Source organism: Panthera tigris, chromosome B3 (assembly GCF_018350195.1).
Source record: "Panthera tigris isolate Pti1 chromosome B3, P.tigris_Pti1_mat1.1, whole genome shotgun sequence".
NCBI classification, from domain to species: domain Eukaryota; kingdom Metazoa; phylum Chordata; class Mammalia; order Carnivora; family Felidae; genus Panthera; species Panthera tigris.
The window spans coordinates 111,173,227-111,196,795 of NC_056665.1; the positions used below are offsets into that span (position 1 = coordinate 111,173,227).

A 23,569-nucleotide genomic window follows, 5' to 3' on the forward strand; every position below is an offset into this window, starting at 1 on the left:
ACATTGTAGTTTCTGGTAGACTCTAGTGGGACCTGCATAAGGAAAGCCTCATAAGAGGGTATAAATAGAGAACTCTTAGATGCTTCAGGGCAAGCACAAGTAAGGGGAAATTGTCATAATGCTCAGCAGCAAGAATTTCAAGGTTTGGGACCTATACATAAGCCTGGTGGACATCACTCACCAAGTAGCATAATTATGGCCTCATATGATAAACTATTTTTGTTGTTGCTCTTATGGACTCCCCCCCCCTCCGCCCCGCCCCACCCATGTGGGCTGTCAAAAAGAGGTGGTATCTTAGAATTCCTCCTTGAGACAAGGGAGGCAAAAGGAATATTGTCTTCCTATCCGTCTCTAGATCACATTTTTATTCTTTGTACTGCTTATTTCTGCCCCAGGAGCAAATCATAGTAAAAGCAGCCTTGGACAAAACCCAAATGAGTTTTCTTGCTCTTGATCCAGATTTACCTATGGGTTACACTCTGTAATATAGCCTCCCTTAGTCACATTTACTTCATAAATGGTAGTTCCTTCACCTTGGGATTTTCTTGAATTATATCTGCTCTGTGCTGACCGTGAGGGGGAATTTCTATCTTTAAAATTTTGTAAATTACTTTTTTTTTAGAGGTTTTTTTTTTTTTTTTAGTGTTTTTATTTATTTTTGAGACAGAGAGACACAGAGCATGAGCAGGGGAGGGGCAGAGAGAGGGAGAGACACAGAATCTGAAGCGGGCTCCAAGCTCTGAGCTGTCAGCACAGAGCCCGATGTGGGGCTTGAACTCACGGAGTGTGAGATCATGACCTGAGCTGAAGTCTGATGCTCAACTGACTGAGCCCCCCAGGTGCCCCTATTTTTAACGTTTTGAATCCAGTATAAACAAAATACTTGTGGTTCTTCATTAGCATAATTGAGACAAACTGAAACATTTAAGAATAGTTTTGGGGATATCAAAATATAGAAATAGGAAAATTAACTAAAAATACAAAGAATATAAATGTAGCCCAGCTTTTGAAATAGAGGTTTTGACACCTGTCATAACTGGCCTGCTCTCTGAATCATAGATTCTGTTCTAGTCTACTGGTTATTCTCAGGCATCTATACTCCACCCACAAGTGATTAGCACTATTCTGCTGGTCTTTTGCCTGGTTTTGTATTTCCCAGGCTTTGACCTGCCCTCATACCAGGCCTTAAGATTCATCATTCATCTCCTAGATTTCTTGATCAATCAGTTCATAGTCAAAACCAAGATGGCCAGATTTCCAGCTTTTAGGACACTTCTAGGAGATTTGATTTAAGAGTAGAGTCACTGAAAACCAATCATTTCTATAGAATGGATTTTAGTCACCATATTTCCCAGTAACGATCTATATACTTTCTGTTTGCTTATTCTCATATCTTTGGCTAAAAGATGACAAATTTTGCAGGATGGTAATTTCTAAACATTATTGAATCAGCAAAGAACTAAATTTAAGATTATTTCCACTCATCATCAAGGTAATACAAATCAAAACCACAATGAGATGCCACCTCACTCACACCTGTCAGAATGGCTAATATCAACAACTCCGGAAACAACAGACGTTGGCGAGGTTGCGGAGAAAGGGGAACACTTGCACTGCTGGTAGGAATGCAAACTGGTGCAGCCACTCTGGAAAACAGTATGGAGATTCCTCAAAAAATTAAAAATAGAACTACCCTACGACCCAGCAATTGCACTACTAGGTATTTACCCAAAGGAAACAAGAGTGCTATTTTGAAGAGGCACATGCACCCCAGTGTTTATAGCAGCACTATCAACAATAGCCAAAGTATGGAAAGAGCCCAATGTTCATTGACTGATGAATGGATAAAGAAGATGTATATATATATATACCACATCTTAGTACTTGGCGATCAAAAAGAATGAAATTGCCATTTGCAACAATGTGGATGGAACTAGAGTGTATTATGCTAAGCGAAATAAGTCAGTCAGAGAAAGATAAATATGCAATCTCACTCATGTGTGGAATTTAATAAACAAAACAGATGAACATAGGGGAAGGGTAAAAATAAGATAAAAAAAGAGAGGGGGGAAATCATAAGAGACTCTTAAATACAGAGAACAAACTGAAGGTTGCTAGAGGGGTGTCGGGTGGGGGAATGGGCTAAATGGGTGATGGGCATAAAGGAGAGCACTTGTTGGGATGAACACTGGGTGTCATATGTAAGTGATGAATCACTAAATTCTACTCTTGAAATCATTATTACACTATATATTAACTAGCTTGGATTTAAATAAAATTTTAAAAATAAATACATTTAAGATTGTTTCCTGGGCTTGTCTTCCTTACATGGTCTCTAATGGGAAGGCCCAGAAAAAAAGATTTAAAATTTTTTTTAAATGTTTATTTATTTTTGAGAGAGAGAAAAAAATAGAGTGCAAGTGGGGTGTGGGGTGGGGGGCAGAGAGGAAGGCACCGAATCCAAAGTGGGCTCCAGGCTCTGAGCTGTTAGCACAGAGCCTGATGTGGGGCTAGAGCTCATGGAGTGCGAGATCATGACCTGAGCTGAAGTCAGACACTCCACCGACTGAGCCACCCAGGTGCCCCAAGAAAAAAAGATTTAAAAATCAAGTTTAATTTTAGTTGACTCCTGGAATAGACCAACTTATATTGAGACTGACTGTGTTATAAAAAATTAGTGTACTTTTTTTTTTTGGGGGGGGGGTATATGGCCCTCTAGTTCTGTGTGAGCTTGGTTATCCCACTTTCTTGACAGAGTTTGGGATGGATGTGAATAAATTGCCAAGACTTAATACTGATATAACTTGGTAAAAACATTTTTGTGTTTTCTAATTTATTAAAAGACACAAATTAACTTTTATTCCCACTGATTAAGGAATGGCTTGATTACTATGATGTGAAAGCATAACCATGCCAATTTTGATATTTCAGAGAATTCTCCTCTCCAAATTAGACCTAATGTAGTTTTTACCCTCTTGAGGCCATATGATTGTCAATGAAATGTAGTGCTATTTGTCTATTGATATGTGTAGGTTTAATGTTAAAGTCATGGAAAGCATATTGAATTTCCTTTTTTCCTGCAACTGGCATTTGCTGATAGACTGGTTATTTATCCCACTGTACTACATCTCCACGAAGAGTACTCCTATTTAAAGTTGAGGCTTACAACAGGTTTTGTGATCACTCATAGCTAAAAGGCAGGAAAAAGCAAAGGACCACATTTGGATATGATGAAATCTATAAAGTGGAAAATATAATGAGCATGATGAGAGTGATGAGGAAGAGGTTATTGAGAAAATAATTTAAATAAACTTCCAGCTGAGCCCTGCAACACCATTATAGTCCAAGATTTCTTATATGTTTCCACGATCAACTCATACAATTTCATATAGGTGGTGACTTTTCCCCTAGTAAAAGTAAAACTATAAAAGAATACTGTAAACTACATAATAATCCAGAGGGGCCTGTTTTATAATCTGAAAAAACTTAAAAGTTGACCTTCTGTCCATTGTGTAAGACTAAGTTAATTTGTTAAGGAGGCAGTAAATTGTAGGTTTGGTTTTTCCCATTACAACTACTCTTTAATAAAATTTTTTGAAAATGCTTAGCATCTTAGGTGAGAATAATAAATATTTTTTAAAAAATTACGTATTTGACTGTTGCCCTGGTCAAAAAGGAAATAGTCAAGCTGTGGAATGCCCTGTGCATCGCTGATGTTGATACATTGAGCAAATGCCTAAAATGCTTCACAGATGACCCTTTTGTTCCAAAGCATTGTGCAAAGCTGTTCCACTACTAGTTAGATGTATTCTAAACTATGGCTATGATTTTTAATCTTTATTTGTATATTCATAATAGTGTTGCTTTATTCAAGACACTAGCTATTATTAAGTATTCTCTGTTAATTTTGTGTAGTTCTAATGCTTTTCTGTGGTAGTAAATAATAATTTAGTTTTTCCTGTGGGGTGCCAGTGCTTTGTTATTAAATGCTTTACCGTGTTATTAAGTACTTTACCATCTAGTTAAGAACCGGGAATAACAAAACTGAGGCTATGCCATGTACTCCTGGGTAAATCACAATTGTTGAGGGCTGGTTTCATTATCTGTTAAATGAGTTCTTACTGATCAGTCCCCTTCTTCAGTGTGCTGTAAGGTACTGGCTACTGGATCATATTTCTGACTGGCCTTCAGTACCACGTATTCCTAGCACCCATGCCCAATGAGTACTTTCTCTTGGTTGTAGAATTATTAGTAGGTACTCTTCATACACAAGGTAAAATCTCTGAAACAACTCTCAGAGTCATTATAGCATAAATAGCAATGTCTTAGTCTGTTCAGGCTGCTATAACAAAAATACCAAAGGCTGTAATTTATAAACAATAAAAATTTATCTCTCACAGTTCTGGAGCCTGGGAAGTCCAAAATCAAGGTGCAGGCACATTTGGTGTCTGGTGAGGACCTGTTTTCTTATTCATGAACAGTGCCTTCTCCATCTGTCCTCACATGGTAGGAGGGCCTAGGGAGTTCTGTGGGGTGTTTTATAAGAGCACTAATCCCATTCATAAGGGTTCCACCCTCATGACCTAAGCACCTCCCAAAGGTCCAAATTTGGCCCATAGGCTGCTTTTGTGAATAAAGTTTTACGGGAAAACAGGCACATGCATTCATTTGCATATTGTCTATGGTGGCTTTCCTGCTACAAAGGCAATAGAGGCCCACAAATCCTGAAATATTTATTATCTGTCCCTTTACAGAAAAATGTTAGCTGAGCCTTAGTTTGGATCGTTGTTTAAGAGTTATGTCAGGGGCACCTGGGTGGCTCAGGTAGTCTCTCTCTTTCTCTCTCTGTCTCTCTCAAATAAATAAACATTGAAAAAAAGGGTTATGTCAGAATTTTCCTCTTATCTTTTATTCCAACCACTCAGAGTGTTTATGTATGAAGAGATAATTTAAGAGGAGGAAGGATATGACAGAACAAAAATGTAGTCTTCAAATCCTGGCACCAACTTATTTCTCTCCCTTATCTTAATCGACCTGTTTCTTTGCTATGGTTTTCCATTTCCCCTTGATCTTCGTAGTGCTCTGTGTTGGGAAATAAGTGCAGCTGACTGACCTGGAGAAAAATAGTATGTTTTTCTCAACAGTGAAAATTTACTATAGGAGTGAATCTTGGATGTGAGGGACTAATTGCTGAGTTTAAGAGTCTTAATAGAAAATCAAGGATGAGAACCAGTATCACTGTGAGCATCAATCTCTGAAGAATTTGACTCTCTTCTTATGACTTTGTGTAATCCTGTGAGGAAGTACAAATAAGTCAGACCTCCAAATGTTGTTTGTTTTAATAGGTCTATAATGACGGATCTATACTACCTCAGTCAAACAGATGGAGCAGGTGATTGGCGGGAAAAAGAAGCCAAAGATCTGACAGAGCTGGTCCAACGGAGAATAACATATCTTCAGGTAAGGAAATTAGGTAAAGAAATAAACACGAGTGAAAAAAGAAGGAAAATCATAATAAATAAGACTAAGAGTTGCTGTTGGTTTTTAGTCTTCATAGCCCTTTGCTTTTTTAAAGTATTTACTCATTTTTCATATTTATTCAGAAAGATGCTATGTTATGTCTGCAGTGCAAAGATGGCGAAAACAAAGTCCCTGCCTTAAGAGAGCTAATTCTTATCACACACACATATACACATGCACATGCACGTGTATGTGCGGGCACACACACACACACACTACAATGCAAAGTAGGAAGTGCTGCATTTTATGTGACACATACAGATGAAATGCTCAGGAATAGCTTGTCAGGAATAAGCTTTGTGGAAAAGTTATCAGGAATAGCTTTGTGGAAAACATACTATTTGAATTGAGCTGAAAAGGATAACTAGATAGGATTTAGACACATAGAAATGGAAAAGAGTGTACTAGTTGGAGTGTATGAGTAATGGTCCATAGCTGGGAAAGAGGAGGACAGGAACCCAATGAGAAATGAGATATTTTAGTTTGTCTGAGGTTTTAGGTAGTATGAACAGGTGGGATGGAAAATAAACTGAAAAGGTACGTTTGGGAGCCAGATTGCAGAGGTCCTTGGGTGCAGGTTAATAACACTTTATGATGCATAAGCAGCAAGTGGTTGCTGAAAGATTTTATTTGTTGCATAAACATCATTATAACAACAAACAGCCCCAAGTCCCAGACCCTTTTAAATTTATTCTCTTCGGGGTTCTTTTGTGTTCTCTTTTCTTTTAAAAAAAAAAAAAGTTAATGTTTATTTAATTTTTTGAGAGAGAGAGAGAGAAAGAGAGAGTGGGAGAGCAGCAGAGAGAGAGAAAGACACAGAATCTGAAGCAGGCTCCAGAGTCTGAGATGTCAGCACAGAGCCCGACACGGGGCCCGAACTCAGGAGCCACGAGATCATGACCTGAGCTGAAGTCGGATGCTTAACCGACCAAGCCACCCAGGCGCCCCTCTTCTAGCTCTTATTAATATGCATACCCAGTCTTACATGTTTGTAAGAACAGTGTTGATTTACTTTTTAAATTTTGGCATTTTGCTTAAAATGCCATCAGCTTTTTCTATTTTGGAGTCACAACTTGCTTTTGAAAGGTTTTTTACACATAAGAGTGGCATAATGAGAGTGATGCTGTTAATCTGAAGGTATTATTTTGGCTGAAGTGGATTAGTATTGGAAGAGACTAGAAGCAAGGAGACCATTTAGGAGATGAGGACCATCTGCAGGTGAGAAAATGGAGGTATGTGGCAGTTTGCATTGGAAGTGAAGAGATAAATTTGAGAGAGACTGGGAAGGTAAAATTAAGAGGCCTTTCCAAGTGGGGGAAAGAGTTGAAATGACTGGGATAATGGGCACATTGTTAACTGACAGGGAATTTAGAGTAGTCTTGAGGAAAACAATGAATTAGTAAGTAACTTCACAACGCTTCAAGTTGAAAGCTGTTCCCATCCTTTTCTAAAACTATTGATGGTATACTTTCTGTGTATAATCATTCAGCTTTCCTTCTAAGGTTAAAGTGTCTTGTAAAAGCAAAATAATAGCCGGTGACTTAATCCTGCATATTTCAAGGTACACATTTTCCTACACTTAAATAGGAAAAAATAGAAAATCAAGTGTTTAAAGAGATCATTAAAAACCAAACTGATCTTGGCATGCTGTCTTAGTCTCATACTCCCATGACCATTCATCAGAGGTGTCTGCAGAATGAGAAACACTTGCCTCCTGTAGGGAAGAGGTAATTATCTCCTATCAACTAGAACCTCATTCAGTGAACTGTAAACAGCTGGTGGTGCAGAACTATCATCCTCATTTAAAATGGAAATAACTGTGGTTTCTGAGTTTCTTCCATTTCCACATGTTCATTAGATATGTATTCAACAAAAGTTATATTTAAACTATCATTTGGTCATAGTCCAGTCTGCACACTATAACAAGTACCTGCCACCTGCTTTATTTTCTTGATTTTTTAAGTGGCCAAGTGCTTTTACTTATAGTGCAGATTTGATCCTGTATGTGCTGATTTCTGTGGTTCTGTGTTAGAGAATTTTACTTGTAAATCATGCTAATAATTTAAAACCACATTGGCTTTTTTAATGTTAGACTATAGCAAAATAGCATTTCAGCTGGACCTTACTTTCAGTTTCAAATATTGCTATTTGCCAGGTCTCTTTTTTTTTCCATTGAAAAACAAAAGATGGTTTTTAATATTCAAGAAGATGGGGAAGATCTCAGTAGGAAAAAACATATTTTAGAAAAAGGTTTTTCTTTAATTATTTAGTATATCTGTGATCATTTTTTCCATCTAGTCTAAAAGTTCTTTGAAGTCAGGAACTATATTTTCAACATCCTATTTGTTAGAGGTTAACAATGCCAGCCATTCACTCTTTCCCTTCTTTGGATAGAGGTGAATAAGCGTCCTTTCTTCCATTCCAACAAAATTAAACACATACATTTGCAAGGAATGCTTTCTCTAACTGGAATTTTTATTTCCAGTGTATTTCTAAGCACAACAGCTACTTTGAAAAGAATGATTTGTTACTGGTTCAACTAATGGATTAGAGAGTTTAATCAGATGAGGTGAGCTATTTATACACGCTTTTTAAAATGATTACGTTTTTTCCTGTTATAACTTTTCTTGGTATTCAAATGTTTTGGTGTTCCCAAACTATTATTGCCTTAAGTGAAATATTATTGTAAAAAAGGCTATTTAACCAACTTAGACTCTGAAAGACTTCCACAGGGCTTAGCAACTGAGTATTATACTAGAAAATAAATCTGAAAAGGGGGATAAAGAAAAAACTTTGAACTTTGATACCTGTATTCAACATAAAAATAAGCCGTTCATATAACTTAATGGAATTTTAGAAGGCTCTCTTTGTTTGGCCTATCAGCCAGCAGTTATATAAAGAATGATAATAATTTGTAGGTAACTAGGAAATAAATAAGAAAAAGGAACAATAAAAGCAAATGTTTTTCATAGTTTAAATCTGTTTGGGAGATTTTAGGCATTTAAATACTTTGTTGCATTCAGATGATTTTATAATTTACTTCAGTGATTGGTTTGGACAGTTGAAAGAATTTTCAGTTTTACTAGATTTTTACTTATACTGATGAAATTTATTATCAGTTCTCATTATCACCAACAAGTATTTTTCTAAACTCTGATTTATTTAAGGTGTAATGCAAGTCTTGGTTAAAAAAAAGAAAAAAAAAAAACAAACAACCTAGATTGAGTCATCTTCTTAATCCATAATAGGTTTCATTTTAAATCTAACCCTTTTTGCAACTCTCCAGTCCTTTGAATTGAGCAAATATCATTATGTCTCATGAAAATCCTGCTTGATTTAGTCATGTATTTCAAGTTTAGTCTCAATTTTAGATTTTCATTTATTTATCCTATACCTTGGTTTTACTTGGGAGAAACAGTTTCACAAAAGATACTACAAAATAAAAGAAGTGCTTACGGCAACTAGACTTCAGTGGAACAAAGTTCATGGCTATCTTGGTTAAAATTATTTTCTGTTTAGAGTTGAAGACCTTATGGCATGTGATAAAAAGACAAAAGCGACTAAAAGACTATAATAATCTTACTGAGGACAACCTTGGGTATACCATTAGGCTCAAGTTGTTAGGGTCAGGCGTAAGGCAGGGTAAAGATAGGAGTCAGAGGCTAAAAAATTTTAGCAGTCAAAGGCTTTATTTGGGAACTAAGGTCGCTGGCGAGGTTCCGTGACTCAGGGAGAGAGAGAGAGTGGGGAGTCAGGGATGTTGCACCCAGGTGTGGTGGCGTGGGGTTTTTAAGCTGCAGCGGTTCCGGGTTTAGGTCCGGGTGGGCCTTTTTCGCGTCAGGTCGTGCCTCGCTCGGTGATTGGTTGACCTCCAATTCATTCTGGCACACTACTAGGGGCTTTTCATTGGGTTGCGCTGGCAAGATGGCTGTCCCCTCTACTGTGGTTCCAAGGACATCCTAAACAAGTAAAATGGACCAAGTAATTCTCTTCACGTCTTAGGTTTCTGTATGTTTATGTAAAACGTTCTTTATCCATAAAGTGAACAAGTAATATTGGCTTGTTTTAAATACCATTTTGTCCTGGTCTTTACTAGTGTGCTATATAAATCATAACAAATAGAGAAAGTGCTGTTTTTTTAAATATTTTTCTAGTTTCTGATATAAAACACAGGCTCATTGTAAAAACTTCATATTGCTGATGTTTTCATTATAAGTCCACATTTTGCCATAATATGTCATTTTTCTAGACTTTTAAGTCCAGAGATTTTATTTTCATTACCATTATTAGAGTTTACTTTGTGGCTTCCAATCAGCTCATATTAAATTCTCCTCAGCTCATATTAAACAAACACAATGAAAAAGATGACGATACCTTGGTTTCTTAATTTGTTTGGAACAGTTGGAAGTTGGCAGCTGTGGTGGTGAGAGGTGCTAGTGAGGGCACATAGCTGTGGCAAAAGGCATTTGCCAGTTTAACTTGAAATTATTGGTCTTATGGTTCAGGGTGTTTTTTTATTCCACCTAGATCCAAAGTTGACAATTTAAGCAATATTGGGCCCATTTTCAGTGGAGTCTAAATAAAACGTATAAAAAGTAGAAATAGTAAAAGATTTTTGTTTGTTTGGAGGCATTGTTGGTTTATGTTGTGAATAGGACACTTACTGGAAATTGGTAAGTTAATAGTTTTCCTTTTTTTCATAGAAAAGTAAAAGATGTGAAAATGGAGAACAACTATTTTATTTTTTTGTTGTTTTTTTTAAGAAAAAATTTAATAACACAAGATATTAACAAACTATGTATATGGCTCCAATTGCCATTAAAAGTAAGATCAGCTACTCTTTTATTTGTCTGAAAAGTATTTCACTGCATCGTCATTCCCAAGGGATATTTTTAAGACATACACAATTCGATACTGAGAGTTTCGTTGTTGTTTTTCTATTGTGTTTTTTTTCTCCTTTCAGCATGTTCAGAATATGATTTCACCATTTTCTGGTGTTTATTGATGTATTGATGCCATTGAAAAGTCACCTTTCAATTCAATATTTTCCTTTGTGCTATTAAAAAGATAAGGCTTTTCATCATGCTTTTGATGAGCTACAATTTCTTTATGATGTTCCAGCTTGTGAATGTATTTAATTTTTTTTCCTTAAAATTACTTATAACTCCTGGTTTGATGGATTTGTGTCACTGAACATTTTTGTAAGGTATCAGAATCTTTTCAAATATTACCTCTGACCCAATCTTTCTCTTCTCTCCTTATGAGTCTTCAATTTAAATGTCCTCTACATTTTTTTTTTTTGTATTTTCCATCTTTTTCTCTGTCATGCTTATTATGGTATTTTTTCACTGTGTAAACTTGGCTTAACTAGAAATATACTTCTCATGCATGCCTCTCTGTGTGCTTCCTAGTTGTAGCTGACCAAAAGAGGGATTTGTACAAGATTTGGGAGGCAGAAAGGAAGCAAAAGCCATCATCTCAGTTGGTTGTTGTGGCTATAAATTGTGAGAAACAGAAGCAGCAACTCTTGGAGAAGCAGAGTCAACATTGGCCACACTTTACCCCACTCTATATTCACAGTTTTTTCTGTTGACTTCCTGGCCCTGTTGACCAACAGTGACCTCAGGCCCACCCAGACTCAGAAACAGCACCTCTACAGACTTCACCCTGCTACAGACTTCACAATGCACCTTCACTGATTCATTCTGGCAGTTAGCCAGGGCTGGGTTTCTGAGATTCTCTGGCAAGTTCTGATGTGTCCACTTATGCCAGTGCTTCAGAGAGGATGCTTTTTGTTGTTGTTTTCTTAATTCTCTACCTTATCCATTCTGATCCTTACTTGCCCAGTGTGTCCCATACTTGTTTAGTTTTACTGTGAAAACAAATATCCTGTTTTCTATTACTCACAGTGGTTCTGCTTCCCTAACTGAACCCTCACTGTAGTGGGCACTATTTTTCTTCATTCTCTTTAAGTTCACTAACTTTCCCTTCTCTTGCCATACAGTCCCTTTATTATTTTTTTCCATTTAATTTAATACATTTTTAAGTCCTATATGTTTTTTTTTTATTTTTTATTTTTTAAAATTTACATCCAAATTAGTTAGCATATAGTGCAACAATGATTCCTTAGTGTCCCTTACCCATTTAGCCCATCGCCCCTCCCACAACCCCTCCAGTAACCCTCAGTTTGTTCTCCATATTTATGAGTCTCTCTCTTCTGTTTCGTCCCCCTCCCTGTTTTTATATTATTTTTTCCCCTTCCCTTATGTTCATCTGTTTTGTCTCTTAAAGTCCTCATATGAGTGAAGTCATATTATTTTTGTCTTTCTCTGACTAATTTAACCTAACATAATACCCTCTGGTTCCGTCCACATAGTTACAAATGGCAAGATTTCATTCTTTTTGATTGCCGAGTAATACTCTGTTGTGTATATGTGCCACATCTTATTTATCTGTTCATCCATCGATGGACATTTGGACTCTTTCCAAACTTTGGCCATTGTTGATGGTGCTGCTATCAACATGGGGGTGCATGTGTCCCTTCGAAACAGCACACCTGTATCCCTTGGATAAATGCCTAGTAGTGCAATTGCTGGGTCGTAGGGTAGCTCTATTTTTAGTTTTTTGAGGAACCTCCACATTGTTTTCCAGAGTGGCTGCACTAGCTTGCATTCCCAACAACGATTTTACTTTTTAAAGGAAGATAGAGGTTTGTTTTTTCCATTCAAAAATAACAGACTGACTGGAGAAATAGCAATTTCTCTTTTCCTGTCAGGATGCCAGAAACTGTAGATGGTCTATGAAATGGAAAGTGGCCAGGTCACACTAGGAATGCATTATTGAAGCTATTGAAATGTTTTTCAGACTGTGGGGAAACCTACCTCCAACACAGGATGTAGACACATTTTTCTCTGACAGGACAGAATAGATTTAAGGCCAGAATATAACTATAAACTTCCATTTGTCTGCTAGTGTACTGACCATGAATGAGATCAAACCCATCATCAGGTGTTCCCAGAGTTGTGGAGTGTGTTCTACTGAGTGAATCAGACAGCATTTATTTCTGCCCAACAGGGATGACAACCAAAAGTAAAGGCAAAAGTAGTACTTGTAACTCGTTAGGAAAAGTCATTAGCTTAGCTGTATTAAGATTGTTAATTAAATATTTAAAACAATTGGAGTAGGGAGAAACTTCCAGGAACCTTCCCTATTTGAAAGAAGTTATTATTTTAAGAGGTCAAATAGGGAAAAGTAGACAGTTTCTCAGAAAAAAACTTAAGAGTACACTAAGAAAGGGAGTATCTTTCCCAAGAACAAAAATATAAATAGGTTTAGTGAGGAAAGAACAAGAAGTGGTAAGTAGATACAGTGTCCAGGGTAGCTTTCATAAAATGAAAGAGGGGTTTGCTATACTAGAAGTTGACTAAGGACAAAGAAGGAAAGGAAGAGGGGCACCTAGGTGGCTCAGTTGGGTTAAGCATTGGATTTCAGCTCAGATCATGATCTCTGGTTTGTGAGTTCAAGCCCCGAATCAGGCTCACTACTGTCAGCATAGAGCTTGCTTAGGATCCTTTGTCCCCCTCTCTGCCCCTCGCTTGCATGTGTGCTCTTATTCCCCCTCCCCCAAACATTTTTAAAAAGAAGAAAAAAAAGAAAATTTATTAAAGGTAGTTTTCTAAGCATTATTAAAAACTTTGAATTCTTAGATTTTACAGAGCCCTTGCATGTGAGAGCATAGGTCTGACTGAGTTGTTTGTGTATTCAACAAGTATTTGGATGTACTGGACGTTAGATACATTGCTAAGGATTTAGTGATGAATGAACAGATACGGTACGTTGTCTGCCCTCAGAAAGCTTAAAGTTGAGTAACATTCTCAGAATATCTTTGAATTAATTATCTTCAAGTACACATACACACACGTGATTTTTTTTTTCAACTCCTACAAAGTTTTGTTTTGATGTTTATATTTCTGTCTCATTATTTGGATCTTTTTACTAATCCACCTGTCTGTATTACACTAATTTTTGCTACAGGCTTTTTTATTACTCCTTTTTAAAAAGCTTTTATTAAGGGCCAGAGATCTAAGTAAAAAAGGTACAAGATACAAAACAAAACAAAAAAAACACTTTTATTATGGAAAATTTCAACATATATAAAAGTGAGAGACTAGTGAATCCCTTTGTACCCATTATCCATACCCATTATCCAGCTTTAATAATTATCAGTTCATGGTCAGTTTTGTTTCTTCTATACTGGCATCACTCCTTACCATCTCTGGGATCATTTTGAAGCAAATCCCAGATATTTTATCATTTTATTTGTAAATATTTCAGAATGAGTTTCTAAAAGACAAAGTATCTAAAAGATACTTTTTCAAAAAATAATCACATGCTATTATCACACCTAAGCATAGTAAGAATAGTTCCTTAATATCATCAAATAACCATTCATTGATCAAATTTCTCTGATTACCATGCACATTTTAATGTGTTATTTCAAACAGATTATCTATGGAGGAATTCTGAGAAATGGCAGAGTAGGAAGCACCAAGAATCTGTCTCCCCACCTAGACATTAGTTGCATGGGCAGAAATTATCTGACATAACTGTTTTGGAACTCTGGAGTCAGTTGAAGGCTTACAACTTCCAGGGGAGGAAAGCTTTAACTGTTAAGTTGTGGTTAATTTCGGCTCTTAGCTCCAGAGCATCTACTCATCCCCCCACCCCAACCTCATGGCAGGCAGCCGTGTGTATGTGTCCCTAGAATCCAAAGATGGTTCAACACATGAAAATTGATCACCATAATATGTTACACAACAAAATAAAGGAAGAAAACCACCTCATCACTTCAGTTGATGCAGAAAAAGCATTCAACAAAATTCAGTACCTTTTCATGATAAAAACACTGAACAAAATAAGAGTTGAAGGAAACTACCTCAACATATAAAAGCCTGATTTTTGTATATTGATCTTGTGTCCTGCAACTTTGTTAAACTCATACACTAGTTTTAGTAGCTTTTTTGTAGATTCCATCAGGTTTTCTACATAGATTATCATGTCATATGCATATAAACACATTTACTTATTCATTTTCAATTTGGATATCATTTTTGCAGTAGTCTGTTAAAAGTCACTCACCTTAATTAAATAGTATAATTTACTATTAGCATAACATACAGTATATCAAAAATTTAGTTCCTTCTATTAAAATCCTTGCTGAAGTCTGATTTTGGATTCTAGGTTTTCTTAGCAAGAGTTTAAAAAATATTTTGAAATGCCTAATGATTATGGAGGAACTTTTTAAATTCCCAGCAGTGTAGTCAGCACAACTCTGCCAGCAGTTTGTTGTTTTTAAGTTAACATTTTTCTTTTTTTTAATGTTTATTCTGAGAGAGAGCGCACCTGGACGCGTTCGCATGTGCGCGTGCGCGCGCGCGCGCACACACACACACACACACACACACACACGAGCGAGTGGGGGAGGAGCAGAGAGAGAGAAAGGGGGGGAGGGAGAGAATCTCAAGCAGGCTCTACACGGTCAGCATAGAGCTCCCTGCTATCCAAGAGTTGGACACTTAACCGACTTAGCCACCCAGGCACCCTTACATATATATCCATATCCTCTTAATTATCAGTTAGAAAGGCTTTTATTTATTTATGTTTTTTGCATTTAATTTCTGTTTATTTTTTCCAAGTTTTTATTTAAATTCCACTTAATTAACATACAGTGTAATATAAGTTTAAGAAAGACTTTTAGGGGTACCTGGATGGCTCAGTTGGTTAAGCACCCGATTTTGGCTCAAGTCATGATCTCACCATAGTGAGATCAAACTCCCCATCAGGCTTTGCACTGGTTATGGAACCTGCTTAAGATTTTCTTTTTTCTCTTCCTCTGCCCCTCTCCCACTTGTGCTCACTGCCTCTCTCTTTCAAAAAAATAAAAATAAAAAGCCTTTTATGAGTTCTTAACTATTACCTAGAAAAAAATGAGCAACTGATGACATTCTAGATGCTACTCCCCCAAACCATTTTATCTTCAAGGATAGAAACACCTAATAAAGATTTTGTCTTTTTAAAATTTTTTTGAATATAAGTTTGAACTTAAATTTTACTTAATTTAGGTATATCAACTCAGCATCTACTTGTTTTGAGTGTTATTCCATTTTCTCAGTGGTTTTCTATTTCTGGAAATATGCCTTTTTCCCCCCAAGAAATGGCAAATTTCACTATAGTTTGACTCTGCTCTAGGTTATAATATACACAATGTTGTTATAGAAGCAGTTTTCCAAATCTTAAAGCGGGTCTGGTTTCCACATAGGAATAGTGTTGTAATTGGGGATTTTGATCTTGACTACCAAGTCCCATACCAGAGGTTCATCTTCTAGAATTTCAGTCTCAATTCCAGCAAGGCAAGAATTGGGGAGTCCCAAGGCTCCCATGAAAGGAAGAGGGAGGCTACTGACCAGAGATGGATTCAGATTTGGGGGCTGGACTTGAAACCTCTACGGTTTTTGGTGCTCTCATTTATAAAAAGGAATACAAATACAAAATTAAGTATTAAGGAAATATGTACAGTCAGTTCTGATTATCTGCATCAATTATGTTCCATAAAGTCACCATAATAAAGGACCTGAATGTGAGACAGGAAACTATCAAAACCCTAGAGGAGAAAGCAGGAAAAGACCTCTCTGACCTCAGCTGCAGCAATTTCTTACTTGACACATCCCCAAAGGCAAGGGAATTAAAAGCAAAAATGAACTATTGGGACCTCATGAAGATAAAAAGCTTCTGCACAGCAAAGGAAACAATCAACAAAACTAAAAGGCAACCAACGGAATGGGAAAAGATATTTGCAAATGACATATCGGACAAAGGGCTAGTATCCAAAATCTATAAAGAGCTTACCAAACTCCACACCCAAAAAACAAATAATCCAGTGAAGAAATGGGCAGAAAACATGAATAGACACTTCTCTAAAGAAGACATCCAGATGGCCAACAGGCACATGAAAAGATGCTCAACATCGCTCCTCATCAGGGAAATAAAAATAAAAACCACACTCAGATATCACCTCATGCCAGTCACAGTAGCCACAATGAACAAATCAGGAGACTATAGATGCTGGAGAGGATGTGGAGAAACGGGAACCCTCTTGCACTGTTGGTGGGAATGCAAATTGGTGCAGCCACTCTGGAAAACAGTGGAAAAAATTTTCCACTCTGGAAAAATTTTTTTCCTCAAAAAATTAAAAATAAACCTACCCTATGACCCAGCAGTAGCACTGCTAGGAATTTACCCAGGGGATACAGGAATACTGATGCATAGGGGCACTTGTACCCCAATGTTTATAGCAGCACTCTCAACAATGGCCAAATTGTGGAAAAAGCCTAAATGTCCATCAACTGATGAATGGATAAAGAAATTGTGATTTATATACACAATGGAGTACTACGTGGCAATGAGAAAGAATGAAATATGGCCCTTTGTAGCAACGTGGATGGAACTGGAGAGTGTTATGCTAAGTGAAATAAGCCATACAGAGAAAGACAGATACCATATGGTTTCACTCTTATGTGGATCCTGAGAAACTTAACAGAAACCTATGGGGGAGGGGAAGGAAAAAAAAATGAGGTTAGAGTGGGAGAGAGCCAAAGCATAAGAGACTCTTAAAAACTGAGAACAAACTGAGGGTTGATGGGGGGGTGGGAGGGAGGGGAGGGTGGGTGATGGGCATTGAAGAGGGCATCTTTTGGGATGAGCACTGGGTGTTGTATGGAAACCAATTTGACAATAAATTTCATATATTAAAAAAAAAAATAAAGTCACCATAAATACTGAATTAGTGAACCACTGCTCCTGCGTTCCTGTGAATGTCTGGTCACAACTTTTTTGTCAACCAATCAACATATAACCTTAGATTATATGTGTTTCTGTTTAAAAAAATTTTTATATAATACATATTGTTGATTCATTAACATTGTATTCCTAGCTTACAGCACTTACACTTGAATGAAGCTTATCTAACACACATATTTTCTCAGTGAGGCATATCACAGCTTTCCTGTGCTTAGGAACATTAGACAGCACTTCACCACTACTCTTAGGGACCATTTTAAACAGTGGAGTTGTACACAACTGCACAAAAATGCAAAAAACATGGCATTGTATAGACTGCAAAAAGGATGTTTGTTCATAGCATGACCGCTTAAACAAGAAGGCAAAGTGCCACCTTGTTTGACCTCAGCTGAGAATTGTGTGTTTCAGGCAGCTCACATTTCTCTGTATTGCATGTGTCCACAAGTGACCCTGAAAGCTCCTCAAGTATTGATTTTGAAGTTACAAGTAAATTTTAGCTACTAGGCAAATTTGCAAATATGGAATCTGTGAATAGTGAGGATCAGTTACTTACAATGAACAAAGAAATACCCAACAAATTACAAATTTTTCGAAGTTGACAAGTACCATAACACCAAATTCCAGAAAAATTGGCATTCCTTTTTTTTTTTTTTTTTTTTGAAGTAGGCGTCACACAGGGCTTGAACTCATGGCCCTGAGATCATGACCTCAGCTGAGATCAAGAGTCGGACACTTAACCGACTGAGCCACCCAGGCACCCCAGAAAAAGTGAAAGTCTTATTAATTGTCTGACATTCTGTATAAACTGTTTTCCCCATATCTCTTAGCTTATACTCTTCGATTATTATTTATTGGATTTTCTATAAAGTGAATTTATGATGATTTTGTAATATTTTCTATAAAGAGACTAGGAGAGATTGAATTAGATATTTCTCTAAAATGGTTGATTAAAAAAGTTGTTTTTTAATTGATAGTTTGTGATGCATAAAATTTGCTACTTTATGTATACATATCTCATGTTTATACTGCTATAAACTTGTGCCATACAGACAAAGGAATTCATATACCTTCTATTTTATGTGATTCTTACCAAAAACAAGGAGAAAAGAATAATACATGTAATTGTTTAGGTACATTTTGAATTGCATATACTACATTTTTGAGGATATTAATGACAGAAGAGAACTTCTGTGTTGACCAGGCATTATTGAGAACTAACTCCAATTCTGATTACCTGACACTTCCCATACTGGGTCGCCTGGGACCCATTCATATTGCAGTGCATCCCTTTGCCCTGTACATGTTTATGTCACAAAAATAATGGCACAAAAGTAATCCTGAACCACATAAATATATCCCGGTAGATCTAAACTCAATGAATCCCCAGCTTAGTTTTCCCATAACAGGATCCCAGAAATGCTGAAGGCCACTTCATTGCCACCCAGTACTGTCACCGGGAAAGTGAGATGGGAGGGAATTCCAGGTGGGAAGAGACAGTTATCTTAACTCATTGTGGTCAAATTTTGCAATTTTTGCAAAAACATATGACCAGCTGAACACATTACAAAAGCCATCCTCCTCCCAGGGCCTTTGAAGGGACCTGTTCAGGGGAGGGTCCCTCCAACTTACATTTCAGTAGCCCCACTCTGCCCCTAAGGAAGCCCTTCTCACTGAACTAGGAGGGAATCTTACATCCCTTAGACATGAGATTACCTGAGAACCACTGATAATAAGAAGCCTGAAATAGAGACATATTGCAAAATCAGATGAAAAATAATAGATGCTGACTGCTTAAGACTGAGTGGGTTCTCAAGTACATAGATAACACAGAAAGACTAGGTTGCCTCCAGTGAAAATTTTGCTTTATTTGATATTGGAACAGCAGCTTTCTGTTAAAGAATACCAACCTCTGACTAGGACTTGCACTCTCCTTCAATCCCTAGAGTATACGGCACTTTCTCAAATTGACCAGACTATAATCAATTATCATTTGCTGTTCACTGACTGCCCACAACCTATGTGTAAGATGGCCATGCTCTAGGTGTTAAGTCCTGGCTACTATAGACAGTAACAGAGTCCTTTCCAGTGAGTGTTTTGTGTCTGTTCAGTAAGCCTCACTACCCATTCTTCCTAGGCTCCCACCTTTAGTTGCTTAGGACAGAGTATTGACTAAGAATGTAGGATCAAATAAGCCTTAGATATGATTCAGTGATGAGTCATAAAAGCATACAACTACATCTATGCAGTCAATTAAAATATACAGATAGTTCTCATATTGCTTACTGTAGTGGTTATTCTAAAAAGTGCTTGGGGTGTTTGAGTGCTTGGATGTTCTGTGTAGAATGCCATCATGTTTTGACCTACCTAAACCAAAAATTCCAATTGTGATAACTATTTATCAGGGGGTGATGTGTGTGACTTGCACAGCTTATACTGCTTTAAAAACCCATCTGAGAGGGGTGCCTGGGTGGCTCAGTCAGTTAAGCGTCCAACTTCAGCTCAGGTCATGATCTCACAGCTCGTGAGTTTGAGCCCCACGTCAGGCTCTAGGCTGACAGTTTGGAGCCTGGAGCCTGCTTCGGGTTCTGTGTCTCCCTCTCTTTTTGCCCTAACCCACTTGCATTCTGTCTCTGTTTCTCTCAAAAATAAATATTAAAAATAAATAAATAAATAAATAAATAAATAAATAAATAAATAAAATAAAAACCCATCTGAGAAAGGTTAGTACTCATTCTACTTTTTCTATGGAAAATTGAGCCATTCAAGTCATTACATTGGTGTTATACTGGGTTCAAGATTTGGATCAATTATTTTGAAAATAAGGTGATAAAACATCCAAATATCTGAAAGTCTCATTAAAGCCCTTTAATTGGAAGGTGAAAGGGAGGAGATATTTCTTCTTATTCTCCTGCTACATTAAGGGAAGTTGTGAAGATGAGTAATGTCTGTAAACTGTCACTTTTAAACACTTTCTGTATTTCTAGGTAGTAGGCAAAACTCTTATGAGGCAAGTGTAGGAGAATAAATTGAGGCTTAGAGAAGTTTGTGTAACATGCCTAGTAAATGGCAACAGGAAGAGGCAGAGTCTTAACTCCAAGCTTTTATATTCACCATTAACAAGTGCTTTGAGGAGCCAGTATTTTGTTTGTTTTATTTTCCTGGTGCTTTGTTGAAGGTGACTAACAATATAAGCTTCAGGGCTGCTTTTAATATTGGCTGCTAAAGCCACATATCCTTGGCATCTGCCCATCATTAGCAACATAAGACCTTACCACAGAAACCTTAAACAATTAGATTTCTCATGTATCTAGTTAGTAGAAGAAAGTGAAGTATAACTTTTAAATAACTAAATGAGTAGAATCATAAAAGGTGATTCTACTTTGCCTATATTTGTTGTTTCCACATTTTAAGATGATTTCTTCTTTGTCATTATAAGGGATTATCAATTATGGAAACACATAGAAATTTGCAAAAGTCAGTAGAGAATGTAACCTTTTTTTGAGGAATGAACAAATCTGAAGGAAAAAGGAGATACGGTAATATAATATGGAAATCCTATGGGAAGTGTGTTCGAAAAGTTATCTTTGTCTTTAATCATAACAGTAGGCATGAGAAGTGATTTTCTTTCTCTGGATTATAAAACGTTTAACTTAATTGTGGGAGAATGTAGAATGATGTACTAATAAGTAGATTAAAATTCAGATAGAAGTTTGAGTAGAAAGCCTGATTTTTAACAGAAGAAATGTTATTTCCCCATTATACCTATCAAACATCTTTCTTTCCAGGTGATACCAAATAAATATCACTTGCTCCTATCCAGTTTTCACTGTTGTTCCATACACAGTAGAGATATCCTTCAAGTATATCTATGGATGAGGTAAATGTCCTCAGAAAGAGGAGTCAAGATTTTAGCAGCTGAGACATTAGGAGAATACTCCTACTAGTGTAAGTAGAAAGTAATGTGGGCATTGGATCCTAAGTGTATTGAAGAACTAAATCTATGTGTCTCACTAATGGTAAATAGGTCCAAAAGTTTTATTAAATCAGAATACAAAACAGCGTAAGATACAGGTTCCTATATCCTTAGGGAGCATGTATTTCTACCCATTTTGTCTAATGTTGCCTCTCCTTTGCCACCCTGTTTTTACAGATTTTATTAGCCTAGACCAGAGGTCAGCAAACGACCAACCTCAGGCCAAACCTGTTTTTGTAAATAAAGTTTTATTGGAACATAGCCATGCACATTTGTTTAAATGTTGTCTGTGACTGCTTTCAGTCTACAATGACAAAGTTAAATAATTGTGACAAAGTATATGGCCTGCAAAGCCAAAGATATTTACTGTGTGATCCTTTATGGGAAAAATTTGCCAATCCTGGTTTAGACAGTGATAGAAATAATTCTTAAACATTCTTGCCTTATGTTTTCCTTTGCTTCCTCCTCCTGTTCCTTCAGCTGTATATGAGCTCTTGTCTGTATTTGATACATCAGCTTTCTGGGCATATGCCTTTGTCTGCCCCCTGCTGAAGTTCCTACCCCAATTAGTCTTTTTGTTTTTTTGTTTTTTTTGTTTTTGTTTTTTCATTTATGAGTTGAAGAGTTTTTACTGGCTAGATCACGGGACTAGATACGAAGTATATGTAGGGACTCAAGAATATGAGTTGTGTGTTACAGACGTTGCTGTGTTATAGACTTTGGCCATATTTACTTTAGATCATTATTAAAAGCACAGTGATCTTAAGATACAATAAGAAATACTGTTAATGATTATGAAGCTTTCAAATGCAACTTGATGTCTGCTTAAATATTAGGACATATCTTGATTTATTCTGAATAATATCAGGTTCTACTAGATGGGCTCTGAAGCTTCTATGCTAATGAAATCAGTTTTTATTTTACTTTATCTTTGATTTCTTACATGTTTCAGGTAGGAAGGGAATAAGAGTAACTTTTTTTTTTTTTAGTTCATGATTTTCTTCTCTTTTATTCTATAGTAAAGTTCTTCTGGGATATTTGGGCTATTGCTGTCATGCTATCACAAGAGGCTCTAATAGAAAGATTAAGATGCAGATAGAAAAAGATGCGCATAGAGATTTCAATATGGAAAAGTAGGGAGTCACTGATTGTATCTGAATGGATAGAGACAGGTCATTATTTTTACCATTTCTTGTTACTGTTTTCTCTCAACTATTTCATGTCTTTCCCATAGCTATTGCATCTTTTATTCCTCTCTCTTTTCATTGGCATAACTAGTGTTTATTGTTAGACAAAATACATCACCTATAAATATCCAACACTTTTATACGCACACACACCATCATCTCTTTCATCAAGTTGGAGCATATCAGAGGCTGTTTGGGATTGTTGGAAGAATTCTAGTTAACATTCTGCTGGCAAAATAGCCCCATAGCTTCGGACATTTCCCTTGCTCAGAAGTTGGTGGTTTTTTGTTTATTTGCATGTGTGGAGGTTTTTGTTGTTTTTTTTTTTTAATTTATTTGTTTTGTTTTGAATTTTGGTCTAAATCCTCTTCCCCTGAAGTGATTAGAGTGGCTGTACTTGTCAGGTTTGGAAAAGTCAGGGCTAGTAGAGGAGGCCATACCGTGAAGCTGCACTTATCATGAGAGATAAAGAGAGGTGGTTACAGGATGCCCTGTAACAGGGTTGGTTGTTTAAAGGGTTAGAGGCAGGATAGATACTACATTTGACTTGCAACCAAAAGACCTAGTGCCCTGCCCTTTGTACTTATATAATGGATGAAAAAGGAAATAAAGTCAGACCCTAAGAAAAAGCTTTTAAAAAGAAGGAGTTTTACCTGTGTTCAAAGCCTACATCCCCTCGAGGCTTTGAATAGTCTTTTAAATGTTCACTATGAGGGGCGCCTGGGTGGCTCAGTCAGTTAAACATCTGTCTTTGGCTTAGGTCATGATCTCGCGTTTCACGAGTTTGGGCCCCGTGTCGGACCTTGTGCTGACAGCTTAGAGCCTGGAGCCTGCTTCGGATTCTGTGTCTCCCTCTCTCTGCCCCTTCCCTGCTCATTCTCTCTCTCTCTCTCTCTCTCTCTCTCTCTCAAAAATAAATAAAACATTAAAATTTTTTTTCCCAATGTTCACTATGAGAGTTCTTTTCTTCAAACATTATGTTTTCTTTTTACATAAGAAGATATAATACCATAGTGTTCTCAAGATTCAAATG

General features: G+C 36.8%; 1 protein-coding gene across 13 annotated transcripts in view; it reads left to right on the forward strand.

Annotated features, from left to right (window-relative positions):
* FUT8 (fucosyltransferase 8) overlaps nucleotides 1–23,569 on the forward strand; it is a 308,716-nt gene that overhangs the window by 210,423 nt on the left and 74,724 nt on the right. For all 13 annotated transcript variants that reach the window (XM_042989928.1, XM_042989927.1, XM_042989929.1 and 10 more), the window contains one exon: nucleotides 5,346–5,460. In XM_042989928.1, the coding sequence (XP_042845862.1) occupies nucleotides 5,346–5,460 (115 nt within the window). The remainder of the gene's footprint in view (nucleotides 1–5,345; nucleotides 5,461–23,569) is intronic.